General features: G+C 38.1%; 2 protein-coding genes across 8 annotated transcripts; both read right to left on the bottom strand.

The window, feature by feature from the left end:
- Positions 1-1,570: 1,570 nt before the first annotated feature.
- Positions 1,571-2,761, bottom strand: LOC124190920. The gene is made up of 5 exons (XM_046583802.1): positions 2,668-2,761; positions 2,513-2,591; positions 2,245-2,418; positions 2,020-2,173; positions 1,571-1,949 (listed from the first exon to the last, which is right to left on the bottom strand). Exons 4-5 carry the CDS (start codon positions 2,121-2,123, stop codon positions 1,580-1,582), a joined length of 474 nt encoding a protein of 157 aa, XP_046439758.1. The 5' UTR covers positions 2,124-2,173; positions 2,245-2,418; positions 2,513-2,591; positions 2,668-2,761; the 3' UTR covers positions 1,571-1,579.
- Positions 2,762-4,518: 1,757 nt separating this feature from the next.
- Positions 4,519-16,662, bottom strand: LOC124190917 (G-protein coupled receptor Mth2-like). Of its 7 annotated transcripts, none has more exons than XR_006873163.1 (26): positions 16,196-16,643; positions 15,507-16,125; positions 15,198-15,427; positions 15,041-15,136; positions 14,140-14,769; positions 13,945-14,080; positions 13,517-13,867; positions 13,250-13,433; positions 12,879-13,161; positions 12,538-12,792; positions 12,275-12,469; positions 12,020-12,206; positions 10,959-11,963; positions 10,724-10,877; positions 10,304-10,645; positions 9,189-10,238; positions 9,032-9,110; positions 8,728-8,906; positions 7,211-8,664; positions 6,722-7,063; positions 6,526-6,642; positions 5,804-6,369; positions 5,645-5,723; positions 5,397-5,575; positions 5,125-5,278; positions 4,519-5,053 (listed from the first exon to the last, which is right to left on the bottom strand). XR_006873163.1 is itself a non-coding variant. In XM_046583800.1 (9 exons), exons 5-9 carry the CDS (start codon positions 5,898-5,900, stop codon positions 4,684-4,686), a joined length of 879 nt encoding a protein of 292 aa, XP_046439756.1. In that variant the 5' UTR covers positions 5,901-5,932; positions 6,099-6,369; positions 6,526-6,642; positions 6,722-6,952; positions 7,037-7,204; the 3' UTR covers positions 4,519-4,683. The 7 variants fall into 7 exon arrangements, 2 of the variants coding, with proteins under 2 accessions (XP_046439756.1, XP_046439755.1); XR_006873164.1 differs by having other exon boundaries at positions 12,957-13,161; XM_046583800.1 differs by lacking the exons at positions 7,211-8,664; positions 8,728-8,906; positions 9,032-9,110; ... (14 more) ...; positions 15,507-16,125; positions 16,196-16,643 and having other exon boundaries at positions 5,804-5,932; positions 6,099-6,369; positions 6,722-6,952; positions 7,037-7,204.
- Positions 16,663-16,988: the final 326 nt, after the last annotated feature.

Below are 16,988 nucleotides of genomic sequence, written 5' to 3'. Positions count from 1 at the left end.
CGGCTGCAGTGCCAAGGCAAATAAAAGGAAAGCCCGTTTGAAACAAAGTAATTTCAGTTTGCAAAACTAAAATTTGAAAATGGCAGATCTCTGTTTTCTCTTTCAATGTCTTTCTTTGTCTGAGTCTGAGAAGCGAAAGCGCACCTGTGAGTACGAGGATGAAGATATTCGACACCGCAGACCCCAACGAATTCGTTTGGTCAAAACATCCGCCGAGTTAAATGTTGTTGGGCTGCGTAATATTGGAGAGAAGATTCGTCTCAAAAGATCCAACAAACTCCCGAAAATGGACGAAGGTGTCAGTCCCCTCTTGAAAGGTAACGGAATGGAAGTTGATGAAGACGTCGAGGAGATTGGGCGTAACTTGCCACGAGACAAAACGAACAATCGCCAACGTCGCATCGCTACTAATCCCGAACCGAATCAGCACCTGTCCGTCCGGAACACCAACCGATTCAAGACCTTACCAACTGGCAAAATCGGTAAAGGACACCAGACCCGTCAACCCGATCGCGGAAACCGTTTGAAGAACTTATTGGTCGTGAACTTGTCCGACCGCGGCCGGATCGTGGAATTGACGGGAATTGGGTCCAAACCGAACGTGACTGCTGGGGAGGGTGGAGATCTCAGGTCCCTTCTGGATTTAAAGCGAAAAGAAAAAGTCGAGGGAGTTCAGCAGGACCTCAGGTCAGTTTTGAACTCACGGCGAAAAATAACACCTGTTCGTCGGCTTTAAGTCTTGCTTTGGGGGAGTAATTTGGGGTTGGATTTGAAGAGGATTGGCTTAATTTCAGTTTTGGAAAATTTGCATTTTTTTTTAATTTTTTTTTTTCTTTTCTTTTTCTTTTTTTTTCAAAGCGTCATATTGCATGACTGTACAGATAAATAAAATTCATAAAATAAAATTAATTTGCTTGTTGTCTTTTTCATTGCCGTTATGTAATTTATATGTCTATTCTGTTTCAACAACGATAACAGATAAGAGTTTAACAAACGAATTCATACTGGGCCAAAGTTCCTATGTTTTTTGAAAGAATTCTAAACGGAAGTCGTATCTGAGCTTTCGAAAAGAAGAAAGGGTTAAAGAAACCAAGATCCAAAAATTGGTCTGATACAGAATTAAAAGTTTAAGAAGTTCTCATTTCGGGAAATGTTGATCTCATTGAACAGTAAATCTTTTAAAATTAAAAGCGATCGCCGATCGGGTAATGTTGAATACTCATACCAACTCGTACCGTACAAATCTTAAGGAAAATACCGGGAAAATTGGAATTTGGCGAAATATTCTCACTGGACGTTTCAAAATTAAAACAATAAGGGGGTATCAATTGCTAGGGGAATTTCCCCTCCCATAGCTAGTCTAGCTACAGAGAAAGAGCCACCCAGCGAAGGAAATTTGCTTCTCGACACGACAGCATTTAGGGCCAAAAGCCCAAAATGTGTTGAATGATTATTAAGGATAAAACTTCTTTTACCGCTTTTACCATTGTCTGTTGCATCAAACTTGTTCTTTTAAATAATTATCCATTTTTCACAACAAAATTTCCATAGATAATCTATCATCAGACGCATGTTTGTTTCAGACCGTCGATTCGGTATGGCGTTGATAGCCAATTTGGGTAAACTTACCGCTAATGCCGGCCGTGTTCTTCGAGTTAGATGGTTTTTCTTCATCAGTAACGAGTGGTTGATGTTCGCTTTTCAAACAGATTATCTTTGACCCGAGTTTTTCACAAGTCGAGAGGAAGGGACTAATCCACGGGAACTTGAGTTTGAGCAGCTTCCACACGCTCGGCTTACAGACGAAGATGATGAAAATGAAAATTGCCCACAGTATGTTGAATATTCTCATAATCTTGTAGTTCAAACTGTTAACCGCCATGAAAACAATTACGCCTACTGACCAGGGCATACACATTAGCAAAAAGAGACTCAGGATCACTTTAAACCTGCAATTTATGTGCAAGTTTACGATTAGATTGTAACTGAGAATGAAATTGCCATGCTTACAAGTAATACCTTTGTTTTTTACGGGAAACATTGGTCACCTGCGACGATTCGACACTTCTTTGGCAAAACTTAATACCACCCCAGATAATCACGATATAGTTTGCTCCAATCATGGCAATTAGAGGTCCGTACAAATACGCAATTAATGGCTCTCTTTCCTGTGCTAGTGTAATTAAGAATTCATACAGATCAACGATTTGTTGAGAAGGAAATAAAAAGATTTGTGTAACTTACGATCAAACCAACAGTAGGATGCAAATCCCGGTTGAATGATGTAATCTGGCACATCGCAGTGTGGTGAGGATTTGTCCGACGACCACGATGACCAACGGAATACCCCATCCGTAAACGGAAGAACAGAAAAACGGTTTACCCAAGTCGGATGTGTTTGTCGGTGATCTGATGGAACTGGAAAAAGTGAGACAAAACTATTTAGTTGTAAAAACTCACAACTGCAATTAAATCAGCAGCGCTGTGAAACAGAAGTTATATAGATTTGTACCTAAACATCCGCCAAACTCCAAAGCACAAGACGTTGAGCCAAGAGTAAGTGGCGATAAAGGAAAAATGCAGTGAAATTGCTAAAGGAAAAAAATTTGTCATTTAAAAACATATTTTCTGTTGTAAGAATTGATTAATGAAATCGAAAGGATTTACCAATCGTAGGGCAAAGACCGGTCGGCATATCAAGGACTTTAACGAGTGTGACGATTCACCCCTCCCACTCTTTATCTCCCAAGCGAATAGAGCAGGAGATGTTCATGACGGTGAGGGAGGCCAAAAAACACATAACGTTAACACCGTGGATATTTCGTATTTTTTCAAGAATAAAATAAACGGTCAAAGTTGCGATCAAAAATAACGTAGCAAAGATAGTAAAATATCCAATGAGAAACTCCATCTTAGACTTTCCACCTTGTTCTGGTAAACAGCTATGAGCACTACTATATGAGACTGGAAATCAAAAAATTTATTAAGGCGTACATAGCTATTGGAATGTGTTGTCCTATACCGCAATTGAGCGGTTGGTGCGCGCCAAGGAGTAATTCAGAATATAATCATTTGATTGTGGCGCCAAACTTTGGTTTCCTTCTGACAAGTCTCGAAAGCATACCCGGTATAAGCCTAGACGTATTTTGTTGATTTTCTGTTGATAAGACGTTTGATTTGGATATCCCAGCAGAGCGTCACAGGATATGTTAGTTTGTAAGCCGACCCACAGGCTTCCATAATCACAACATTGCCTGTAAGAATTTCGTTAAATTATCGGCTGTTCTAATTCTTGTGACCTGTTTAATTTCAAACAGAATGAGTGAAATGGGAAATAACAAAATGAAAATTATGTAATGCATTAATACCTATAATACAGTAGAATGACCCTCCAGCAATACTGCATGTTTTGCTTGTTAACTTATTATTCCTTGTAGAATGTTTTGGTCAAGCTAGGAGCGAAGAGATGTTATAACAATTACGTATTACATCATGCTACGTAGTAACGTAGGAGAAGGCGTGTCGATTGAAATTGAAACGTAAAAGCTATTGAACAAAAAACACATAATTCTAATAATTGGGCTTTTGTCATTTTGTGTGAAGGATTTATAATGCAACATATTCTTTGTGTCAACAAAAAGATTTTAACAAAATCACAAAGAAACCACAAATTGCTTACTTTTGTATAGTTTGAATTCGTTAAACTAATCTGTACTTGATAATAACACGTGAATAAACATTGCAAACACATTGCAGGGCACTGGCCAACTTCGTTTGGTTGGTTTGTTTACATAACAAGAGTGACATCTATGTTTGAGTGAAACAACTTCAAAGCACCTATGTTTGCTAACCAAGATAAACAGGTGACAGCAAAGACATTTGTATCCTCGCCTAATTTTACGAAAGTAGCGTATAATAATCTAATCGAAAGTTATATGCGATAAAATAATATAGAATAAGACTTATTCCATTTCAATCGGAATTGTGTTTCACAGTTCACAGAAGATTGTTTTAGACCGTCGATTCGGACTCATACGCGGGAATTTGAATTTGAGCATATCTTCCACACGCTCGGCTTATTACAGATTAAGATTATGAAAATCAAATGTGGTAACACAATGTGTTGAATATGCCCGTAACCAGGCGATTTGTTTCATGGCGGGTATCAGTTTTATGATACCCGCCATGAAACAAATCATGCCTATTGACCACGGCAGACACATCAACACAAAGAGACCTAGGATCACTTTAAACCTGCAATTATATGCGCACATTTACGATTAGATTTTAACTGAGAATGAAATTGACGTGTTAACAAGTAATACCTTTGATTAGTACGGGTAAGTAGTACGGGAAGATTTATACGTCAGCATCCGCCAAACTCCGCATCACACGACGTTGAGCCAAGAATAAGAGTGGCGATATAAACAAAATGCTGTGAAATAGCTGGAAGAAAAAATTGTTCTTTTAAACCGGGGGCCGAAATGTGTTGCTACTCATTATAAAATGATTAAGGAATAAGGATAAAACTTTTCCATTATTTATTGCATTAAACTTGTTGTTTTCAAATCAATATCCACTTTTCACAACAACATTCTCATAGATAATCGTATTATATATTCATCGTTATTACGGAATTTTTTGTGTATATCACAGGTGGAGGTAGTTAGACGCATGTTTGTTTCAGACCGTCGATTCAGTATGGCGTTGATAGCCAATTTGGGTAAACTTACCACTAATGCCAGCCATGTTAATCGAGTTCAATTGGTTCCTTGTAACAGTAACGAGTGGTTGATGTTTGCTTTTCATACAGATTATCTTTGACCCCAATTTTTCACAAGTCGAGAGGAAGGGACTAATCCACGGGAATTTCAATTTCAGCATCTTCCACACGCTCGGCTTACAGACGAAGATGATGAAAATGAAAATTGGCCACAGTATGTTGGATGTTCTCAAAATCTCGTAGTCGATATTGTTACCCGCCACGCAAACAATTACGCCTACTGACCAGGGCATACACATTAACAAAAAGAGATTCAGGATCACTTTAAACCTGCAATTATATGCGCACATTTACGATTAGATTGTAACTGAGAATACAATTTACATGCTATCAAGTAATACCTTTGTTTATTACGGGAAACGTTGGTCACTTGTGACGATTCCACGCTTCTCTGGCAAAATTTGATCCCAGCCCAAATAATCATGATATAGTTTGCTCCGACCATGGCAACTATAGGTCCGTACAAATACACATTTTTTGGTTCTCTATCCTCACCTAGTGTAATAAAGAAGTTATATAGATTAACGATTTGTTTAGAGAGAAATAAAAAGATCAAGAAGAAGTTATATAGTTCTAGTTTAGAGGGAAATGAAGAAGTGTGTGTTTAACTTACGATCAAACCAGCAATACATTTTTGAAGCCAGTCCTGGTTTGATGATGTAGTCTGGCACATCACAGTTTTGGACGATTTGCCCGACGACCACGATGACCAACGGAATACCCCATCCGTAAACGGAAGAATAGAAAAACTGTTTGCCCCAGATGGGTTTATGAGTAGGCAGTGAGACGGTACTTGAATAAAGCGAGACAAAACTATTTAGTTGAAAAAACTCAGTAAAAAAAAGAATTATAGATTTATACCGAAACATCCGCCAAACTCCAAAGCACACGACGTTGAGCCAAGAATAAGTGGCGATAAAGGAAAAATGCTGTGAAATTGCTGGAAGAAAAAAGTGGAAAAATAATTTTAAAACATATTTTCTGTTGTTAGAATTGATTAATGAAATCGAAAGGATTTACCAATCGTAAGGCAAAGACCGGTCGACGGGATTCCAATGAGCAAGCGACGAATGGAGCAGGAGATGTTCATGACGGTAAGGGAGGCCAAAAAACACATAACAATCACACCGTGGATATTTCGTATTTTTTCTAGAAGAGAATAAACGATCAAAGTTGCGATCAAAAATAACGAAGCAAAGAGAGTAAAACATCCAAGGAGAAACTCCATCTTAGACTTTCCACTTTGTCCCGGTAAACATCTATAAGCGCTACTATTTGAGACTATGGAAATAACAAAAAATATATTAAGGCGTATATAGCTATGGGAATGTGGTGTCTTAGGCCGGAAGTGAGCGGTTGGTGCCCGCCAATGAGTAGTTCAGAATAGTGGCATTTCTATATTATTAGCAAAACAATGGTTTCCTTCTGAGAAGTCTTGAAAAATACCAGTATACTCTTTCACGTGTAGTCCTATTTCGTTGTTTTCCGGTTGATAAGACGTTTGATTTGGATATCCCAACAGAGCGTCATTTTAGGATGTGTTAGATTTTACGCCCACCCACAGGCTTCCGTAATCACGACAATGCCTATAAGAATTTCGTTAAATTATTGGTTGTTCTAATTCTAATGACAGCTACCTTCATTCAAACGGAATGAATGAAATGGGAAACAACACAACGAAAATGTAATGCATATAATACAGCAGAACGACCCCAGAGCAATACTGCATGCTTTACTTGTACCTTATTCTTAGCAGAATGTTTTGGTCAAGCAAGGTGCTTCGGTTGAGAGCTAGGCGAATCACTTCCGGAACAGCAGCAAAAATCCCTTGCGCTGGCATTCTTCGTACGTTGGAGGAGCTGCATAAAATATCAAAGTCCAAATATCAATATTCTACATCAGTGTATGAAAATTGTAATTAATAAAGGCAGCGCTTACGATTATTTAGCTCCAATGCATCGTGATAGGATGGGCAGGTTTCTGCAATTGCAACTTGAACGGGCTCAGGGATGAAGTCTACCGGGGCACGTTCGAATGCGATGTTATATTCTGAGTTCCAATATCCTGCAATATCGTTGTGTTGGAATACCAGGACTGGGGCAGAAAGGAAGTACAGGGATGGATGTGGTGCTCTGGGAAGTAACGGCGAAGGGGCATCCGCACATCCAGCTTTTGTGCATGCGCATTTATGATAGCAGTAGGGCAAGAAAATACAAATGACCAATAGAAGAACAAGGCAAGTGACAGCAGTACCTGCCATTAACTTTGAATATCCTCCATCTGTAATAAAATAAAATACGAATAGAATAAGAAAACAGTACACATATAAATATTGTAAACGTAAAAAGTAAAATCGGCAACTGGTAACAACTTTTTTTAACCGTTGTAAAGTGATTATAGGTATGATATTACAAATCAGTCACATACCTTTGTTTAGCTGCATGGTTTGGCGAATGATCATTGGTGACAATGTAAAAGATATTATTGTTAATAGTGAAACTGCAGTCCATGTTAGCGGCCTTAGTCACTTTTAATGTCACTTTCAAGTCTGTTCATGAAACTTGTGTTCTCTTTTCTCATCAATATTAACAGGGAAATATTTGCTTGCTGCTGAAACAATTGTTACTAACTTATAACTCTTTACATCAAGTATTCCCGAACATAAAACTTCTTACAATACAGTAATATAGGTGGAAAACAAAGGTTTAGATCACTTCTCTCTATGGAATACAATAATATGTTTTGCATGTGGTTACCAAATACAATTATTGACCAGTAAGAAGACACAAGCTATTGAACAAACAACCACGGCTTAGTGTGAAGAATTCAATCATAATGCAACATTCTTTGTATCCACAAAAAGGTTGTACACACAATCACAAAAGAACCACAAATTACTTATTTTTATATGGTTTTAATTTGATAAACTATTCTGTACTTGACTTGATGACTTCCTGAACCACGTGTAAACTTTGCAAACACATTGCAGGGCACTGCCGAGTGCTGACTTTCGTCTGCTTGGATTTGTTTATATGACAATAGTGACATCTACAGTTGAGTGAAACAACTTCATAGCACCTTTGTTAGGTTAGGTCAGGTAACACGTAATGTTCAGAAAAAAAAAAACATTTTTTATCCTCGCCTTTCAAGAAACTACCTACGAGTACGAAAATATTAATTTTACGAAAAATATAGCGTAGTAATCTAATCAAAAGCTATACGCAATTAATGATGTCTTATTCCATTTCAATCGGAATTGTGTTTCACATTTCACAGAAGATTGTTTTAGACCGTCGATTCGTCTTTGGCAGGATGTTGATAGCCAATTTTATTAATTCCGGTCGTGTTATTCGAATTAGATGAGTTTTCTTCAACAGCAACGAGTGGTTGATGTTTGCTTTTCTTACAGACTATCTTTGACCCCAGTTTTTCACAGGTCGAGAAGAAGGGACTCATACGCGGGAATTTGAGTTTGAGCATCTTCCACACGCTCGGCTTACAGATTAAGATTATGAAAATGAAAATTGGTAGCAATGCGTTGAATATGCCCACAACCAGGCGATTAAAACTGATAGCCGCCATGAAAAAAATCATGTCTATTGAGTATTGACCACGGTAGACACATCAACACAAAGATCAGGATGACTTTAAACCTGCAATTTGGGCGACTCATTTACGATTAGATTGGTAGTGAGAATAAAATTGATGTGTTATAAACAAGTAATACCTTTGTTTTTTACGGGAAACGTTGGTCACTTGCGACGATTCCACGCTTCTCTGGCAAAACTTGATCCCAGCCCAAACAATCATGATATTGTTGGCTCCGATCATAGCAATTAAAGGTCCGTACAAATACGCAATTACTGACCCTCTATACTTATCTAGTATTATAATTCAATGATTTCTTTAGAAAGGAATGATATAAATGTGTGCGCATAACTTACGATCAAACCAGCAATACATTCCTGAAGGAAGCCTCGGTTTAATGATGTAGTCTGGCACATCGCTGTGCTGGACGATTAGCCCGACGACCACGATGACCAACGGAATACCCCATCCGTAAAGGGAGGAATAGAAAAACCGTTTACCCAAACCGGATGTGTGTTTCGGTGGTCTAATGAAACTAGAATAAAGCGAGACAAAACCAGCAGTTACAACAACTAATAAACTAATAAATTATTTGGAAAACTCAATATAGGATCATGAAGGAACAGGGAAACCGTAAAAGAAACGGGGAGGGGAAAATACCTAAACATCCGCCAAACTCCAAAGCACAAGACGTTGAGCCAAGAAAAAGTGGCGATGTAGGCAAAATGATGTGAAATAGCTGCAGGAGAAAATTGTAATTAAAAAAATATTCAATTTTTTTAAAACAAAATTGGAATGTGAAATCGAAATAATTTACCTATTATAGTACAAACACCGGGTGGCATGATTTTAATGAGCAAGCGTAAGGCAAAAGAGATGTTCATGAAGATCATCGAAGCCAAAAAACACATAACGTTCACACCGTGGATGTTGCGCATTTTTGGTAGAATTGAATAAACGAATAAGGTGGCGATCAAAAATGGCGTGACAATTAGAGTCAAACATCCACGGAAGAAATCCATTTTAGAATTTTCTTTTGATTCGGAAAGCATCTAAATGCTACTAGCCTATTGAAAAAAGGAAAATTCGTGCGTTAGCTATGTAATCGGAGTGTGGTAATCCTAGACTGCAATTGAGCGTTTGGTTCCCGCCAAGGAGCAGTTCAGAATATCGGCTTTTAATTGTGGCCTGTTGTGGCCTGAATAAATTTAGCCAAACATTGGTTTCCTTCTGATAAGTCTTGAAAACATATACCCAGTATCCTTTTCCGTGTATCCATCGTGTTTTGTTGTTTTCCTGTGTGATAAGACGTTAGATTTGCATATCCCAACATAGCATCAATTATAAATACAAAAACGATGTGTGAATTTGTAAACCGAACCACAGGCTTCGGTAATCACGACAACGCCTAAAAGAATTTCTTTAAATTATCGGTCGTTTTAATTCTAGTGACCTAGTTTAACTTCAAACGGAATGAATGAAATAGGAAATAACACAAAAAAAAAAATGTAATGCATATAATACAGCAGAAAGGCCTCCCCAGCAACACTGCACATTTTGCTAGTTACCTTATTCTTAGCAGAATGTTATGCTAAAGCTAGGTAGGAGTGAAGAGAACTGTTAATAACAATAGCTGGATGAAAGAGTGAAAACAAAAGTGGGGAATTATTACGTCAAATTCAAGTTTGATTTATGGTTGGCCGTATGACACGCATGACGTAATAGTCCTCGATCACGGCAGACGTTCCATTTTGTTACGTAGGAGTAGGCGTGTCCATTGAAATTGCTTCCGTCACTTCGGTTGAGATTCGAATCACTTCCGGAACGGCAGAAAAAATCTTCTTGCATTCTTCGTACGTCGGAGGAGCTGCATCAAATTAGAATATTCTACATCAGTGTATAAAAATTGTAATTAATAAAGGAAGCGCTTACGATTATTTAGCTCCAATGCTTCGCGGTAAGACGGGCAGGTTTCTGAAATTGCAACTTGAACGGGCTCAGGGATAAAGACTACCGGCGATTGTTCGAATTCGATGTTACATTCTGAATTCCAAAATCCTTCCATGTCGTTTTCATGGAATTCTAGGACTGGGGCGGTAAGGAAGTACAGGGATGAGCGTGCTGCTTTGGGAAGTAACGGCGAAGGGGCATCCGCACGTCCAGCATTTCTGCATGCGCATTTATGATAGCAGTAGGGCAAGAAAATACAAATGACCAATAGAAGAACAAGGCAAGTGACAGCAGTGCCCGTCATCAACTTTGAATATTCTCCATCTGTAATTTAAAAATACGAATAGAATAAGAAAATAACAATACACAGCATAAATGTTTGAAATGAAATTAGCCACCAACCTTTTCCTTCATTTAACTGATTTGACGAATGATCGTTGAACTTGGTGATGTGAAAGATTTTGAATGGCGAACTCGAGTCCATGTTGTTAGCCGACTTAGCGCCGTTGCTATCAGCGTCACTTTCAGGTCTGCTCATGAAGATGCTTGACGGCGACTGAAGAAAAAGTTTAGTTTCTCACGTTGATGTGTCTTAAAAAGTGAAAACGGTTTCAGGTATTGCCGGAGGCAAACTTACCGTGAAACTTGCTCTGGCAGGTACGTGGGCACTAGGATTCGGGATGGAAAAATTCCCCTTTTCGTTACACCATCCGGTGTAATTTCGAGGCAAATAAATTCGCAATTCGATGACCCACTTATTACCCCCCCATACACAGCACACTCGTAAACATCTTTTAAAAGAAAATAGAGTCATTGATATGAAAGTCGAAAAGATCATTATAAGCATTCAATCAGTAAAAAAAAGTAGGTTGAACAGCGCGATGAACAGCTTCGAACTAGAAACGGTCAGACTTGACGGAAAAACCCAGGGAAATTTTTTACGTGGAAACTTACAATCCAAGGTCGTACCAATCGGTGCGTCTTATTTGCTGTTGCTTTTTTAAAATTCATGCAGCTGTCAAAGGATAAAAGAGACTAGATAACGAACGGAGAAGAATGTCACGTACGTCAAAACGAATGTTCGCATTTTTAAAGAACTGCATACACTTCTAAAGAATCGGTTAACTCTTTAGCATAGCAACGATAATTTAGTTAAAAGATGGAAATAGTCTTGAGATAGTTACCATTTGGGTGTTGAAGGCAATTTGAAGGCGGGTAAAGGATCTCTAACTTCTAAAATGAAACGTCGATTACAGGTTAGTACAGGTTGCAGTTTCCAGCAAATTACACGAACGATCCACTTCAGTTTTCGTGACACTTTCGCAAAAACTTTGAAGGCGCATGTGTCCTTATCTTTTTATTTCTCTCCCATTTGTCATCTTACAGTTATTTTGCATTCACTCCACGGGCTATGGGGAAGTTTTCGATTCCGCGCCGAAAATGAAAGGCAAATCCGAACTTCAAATGTCTCTTCCATCCATGCCGTTTATCCTCGACGTTCCGGATATTCAAAGTTGAAATGCATCTTTCTTTGGTCTTGGAGTTCTTTGGAGGGATCTGCTTCCAAATTCTTTTTATACGGAAAACATTGGATTTCTCCTTAAAGTTATTGTATCTTTCTACAAGTTGGAAGCTCTGCGTACTACAAAAGTTAAATCATTTAATACGTATAAAAGCAAAAAAAAGGAAAATGCTTACGGTTATCAAGCTCAATATAATTTGGTGTAGGACGTGGAGGTTTAAATATCGAGACGAAGTATTAAGACCGAGTATGTGTCATCTGAACGGACAGCAGCAGTGTCGGCGTCCGTCTCTCTCATCGCCATCTCATCAGGAATAGCGATGGAAATTTCATTAGCCCGGTACTCTTCGTAGATTGGAGGTACTGATACAAATTCAAAACGAAAGATACTTATTAAGACCGTTAGTTCAAGGAAATAGTTAATAACTTACAGTTGTTGGTGTTGCACTCTTCTGGGGCTTTTATCTCGAAAGCGGGTGACGAAGCTTCATTTGAATTACCCAGAATTGTCCAAAATTTGGCAAAATAGACGTTCTGTCTCTGGTCACGTTGTTTACGTGGCGGTTGCTCCGGGACAGCGTTACTGCTTTCGTTTTTGGCCTGGCACTCTTCGTAATTTGGTGGTTCTGTGACGGGAGATGTGTCAAAATTTAGATGAGATAAAAAGATAAGATAAAGAAAAAAAGGTGCTTACCCTTATCAAGCTCGAATAAATCGTTGTAAGACGGACAGGTTGATTGATTTTGTTTCGGTATGACATCATTTGAAAGGGACTCGTTAATCTCAGAAGCGAACTGGTTTTCTAATTGCCCCGTTTTAAGATGCTTCACCAAGCAAGCCTTAGCTAAGCAAGTTACGGCGAAGGAAAAAAAAACCGCGCTGGAGGAGATGACGATCCATGGGATATTCAAAGGTATGAAAAAACGAAGAAGACCACCAAAAATAATCACTGCAACAATAGTTTCAATTAAACTTAATATGATTAAACATATTAAAGTCTGCAATTAAATGAGAGACATCCGAAGCTGGACTTACCTAAAATAAAATAAAATGTGGTCCACTTTAAGTCCCTTTTGAATTTCACTTCCATGTCGGATATTAAATCTTGCTCACCTCACGAAGACGACTAACAGGTCGAGGTTCTCTTGCGTGCAAATATACCCGAGGATGGGAGTCCAATGGTCCCGCAAAGTTCGGTCGTCTACGGGAAGATGTAACTGATGACATAAATCCATTTCTTGAGGGGGGAAACAAAAGTTCCCCGCGCTGTTGCACCACACGAAGACGTGAAGATACACCAGTAGATGATTGTTTCCTGCTATTGGGTCGGCGGAGAAAATGTAAGGTCTAATACTTACGATTATCATTATATACGAATGAATAAGAGTATAGCCTAAATGTATTACTTTTAAACGAAACGTTTGAGCCTATAAAACATGTAAAAGGCAAAATAAATTAAATTTCTGTACAATTGTTCGAATTGCAAACGAGAAAAACTGGGTGGTGCTTTGCTGGCTGGAGTTGATTCCGTCGCTGGCGGAATCGTGTTTAAAAAAGTCTTGGATTCCCACTCCTCGTAAGTTGGGGGCGCTGTGTGCCAAGGACAAAGCGTGAAAGAAATGAGGGTAAAACGTTATTGGCACGGGACATACAATTTCAAGTGAAACACTTACGGCTATCCAAGTCGTACAGTTCGCCATAGGACGGACAGGTTTTAGGAATTTGGCTCGGTGAAAGTCGACGAGTTTCGCGAGGCGTGGCCGAAGCGAAGCAATAGTGATTTTGGCGATCGCTGCTCGTTTCTGAATTCCTAATGTAACCTTGGATCAAATCTATGTCAATCACGTAAACGCCAATGTCCGAGTTTTCATCGGACTCCGCAGCCGAAAGTGCCGTTGCATCCGCCGGAACGCTTCCAGGAAAACACAGAAGTTTGACGAAGCGACACAAGATGTAAAACAGTGGGCAGAAGATGAAAAAGGCCAGGCAGATGAGAAAATAGTTGAGACTTCTGGTTGGAAGAGCTGTATAATAAAGGCAACAACAAACAACGATTATAAACGAAAAGTTTAAACACGTTGGGTTGAAGAACAGCACTGACCTGGCACGACGTTGAATTGTCCAGACGAACTAGTGATGATGACGAACGTGTTATTGAAATCCATGATATAATCTGCTCTAGAGGTTCAAGTTCATACTCCGAAGCACTAACACTGAGTGCCTGTTGATGATGGCGACTACAAGAGAAATGAGTTTTTTTTCTCAAGTGCAAAAATTTATGCGCAGCTGAACCTACTTTCTCTCTCCAAATGAAGTCAGCCAATTTAAATGAAAACCTGTCGACTGGGATTAGGTCCTGGTTTGATATACGTCAGCAAGGGAAAACCTTCCCCGTTTTTTTTCGTACGGGTAAACTTTGATCTCAAAAAGGAGAGGAGGGAAAGGATAGTTTTTCAGGGAATTAGGGAGGTCCCTTTACTTTGGAGTCACTCAGTAACAACAAAGGATTTCCCTTTTTAAAAAATTTTTTACGCAATAACGATCGTTAAGTTTTTCCTTTTTTACGTTTAGATTACATTTGAAATATATACAAAATAGTATATCATTGATATGTGGGATGGGTACATGATTTTTCTTATAATCATTGATTAAAAATGGTCACAATTCAAAATTACAGTGTCAAGGAACGCTTTGACTGAACATTGAAAACTTTCAAATGACTTTTAAACTAATGACTATTATTTGAAATGGCCCATGTATAACCAAGTTCACATAAAGTTGACAAGATAATTTAGTATGGAAATGCAAGAACTTACATGTTATGGAACTTAATGTAAATGAACGAACGAACTCAGTTGACTCCTTCCGATGACATAGACCATTTCAGCCACTTAATCTCACCCAAGCTTCATCACTAATTGGACACCTGTAACAACGGAATTCACATTAATAAAAAAACTTACAGCTAGTACACACTTATCAGACAACATTCCCCTAAACTGCAAATTGTCAAACAAAAACTAAAAAGCTCAACAATGAGCTTAGATGTGCGGAAACTGCTGATCTATTCGACTTTATTTAGTAACATAACAATTATTAATTTGCGGGAAATTCTTAAATTAGTTTCCGCACTTAAGCTCATTTTTGATCTTGTTAGTGGTTTACCGCTTCTGTGTACACAAAGTCACGGATCATACCTTATCATCAAGGTCGTCAAGAATGTATAGATTGAAGGTTATCTTTCTGAATGGATGCGATTTCAACGCAAAGTTCCTTATTCTTCAATTTAGTTCCTAATTTTAAAAAAATATATAAACGGCAAACGAAATAGTAATTACATTTATATCACACTACTTTGATTTGAATGTTGTTTTTTTTTCGAGTCTTTTTTAAAACTGCAATTCATTTTTCCTTTCTGAAGACTGACTTTCTTAGCCAGTTGTTTCAGACTCATGTAGCGGTGATTCAGTAAGGTATTCACAGTTTTTTGGCGTTTGAATTGTTTCCTTAAAGAAATGTCCAGTAGTTTACAACCGGGACAGGCTTTCTTTGATTCTTCGTTGGTGGCCATCATAATCCTACAGCTAATGAAATTTATTAAAACAGTATTTTTTTAAATGATGCAAATAATGATTGAGATATGGTTGGCATTTATTAACATACCTGTTATTTCTCCAAATGTTAGAAATCAGATTTCCATTACGAACTACTTCACTATGATGTGGATGCTTTGTAGGGTTGTGCATAATGCCAGGACACATTTTCGATTCGTGTATGCTAAGCAATAATGCTTCCATACCCTTTGAAGTACTTGGAATACAAGATCCCTCAAAATTAGGAACTTTTCTGGATTGAAAGGTTACAGAAACTTTGTGATTTTTGAAATCAATGTTGACATTCTTTTCAATTACTGCGGTTACATCTTTAACCACAACTTCGAAGAAGTTACAGCTATCAGCAGTAGTTTTTCTGACATACCAATAACTTGAAGGTAATTGAATGTGGTATGCATCATCAGCAGAAAAATGTTGGTTTGGTGGTTCCAGTTCATCAATTTCTACAATTTGTTCTTCTGGCTGTTTTTCCATTAACAATGAATCGGCAGGATTTGTGTCCATAGATTGATCAACCTCATTGTCTCTTGATACTTTTTTTTTCACAGTATGTGCCTTCTTCAATGCAACTGAATGGCGTGTTTTATAGTTGGGTTTTTTTCCAAGAGGTAATCGAACAGTAGGAGGTTTTCTTCCATTCTTTTTCAATAGCAACTCTTCAGGGGTTCCTAAGAAACAAAAAAAAACAAATATGTTTTATGGCTGATGTTTGATATAATTTCTTAATAGATTAATTACCTTTGAAGATTGTTGGGAAAGCCCCCGCTTTTAATCTCCAGTTTATTCTTGGCAATTTAAATTCCTCCCCGTTGATGATTGTAACATCATCTTTGATTACCTGAGATTCATCAAAGTGTTCATGACAAACAGAGTAACGCTTTGGTAAAACAGCTCCGTTTTCTCTAGGAATGTTGTATTCCCACATGCTCAAGACACTTGGATCCTTTGGTTTGCCAAAACATGAGACTTTACTTTTCTTTTCGACAACGTTATTCTGCAGCGAAGCTAGCCCAATTTTTTTCTTGGGACCATTTATGCAGCCAATAACTACACAATGAGGCATTTCCTTAATATGATAAACAATTCAAATAGTTTATCACGAATTCGTGAAATTCAGCTTACTTACAAAAACTTTAACATCAACTGTATCTGCTGCAGCAGCACAGTGAACTGATTGTTACCGCTCTTTTTCGGCAGCTAGCTTTTCATTAATAATGAAGGAGGAATAGAGGAGGCGCTAGTACTCGGGCTAAAAAAAGCGTCGAGATGTTATTGACTTATTTTGTTATTTCCGTTGGCCAGAAGATAATTCGCTCAAGCTATTTGTTTGACGAAATGTTGAATTTTCTAGCAGAGATCGTACTTAAATTTGAAATACTTTTTTATCTACAACTTGTTGTTTTAAATTTCTTGTCGAGATTAAGACATTTTGTTTAAAATTTCCCGCGTTATTTTATTTTACGAGAAACAATTAACGGGTTGACTACATCTCTTTTATTACAACTACATAATTCATTACTCCAGTTCAAAA

Source organism: Daphnia pulex, chromosome 3 (assembly GCF_021134715.1).
Source record: "Daphnia pulex isolate KAP4 chromosome 3, ASM2113471v1".
Lineage (NCBI taxonomy): Eukaryota > Metazoa > Arthropoda > Branchiopoda > Diplostraca > Daphniidae > Daphnia > Daphnia pulex.
The sequence above is the reverse complement of the archived record's forward strand: the minus strand, read 5'-3'. Positions and strand labels throughout refer to the sequence as shown.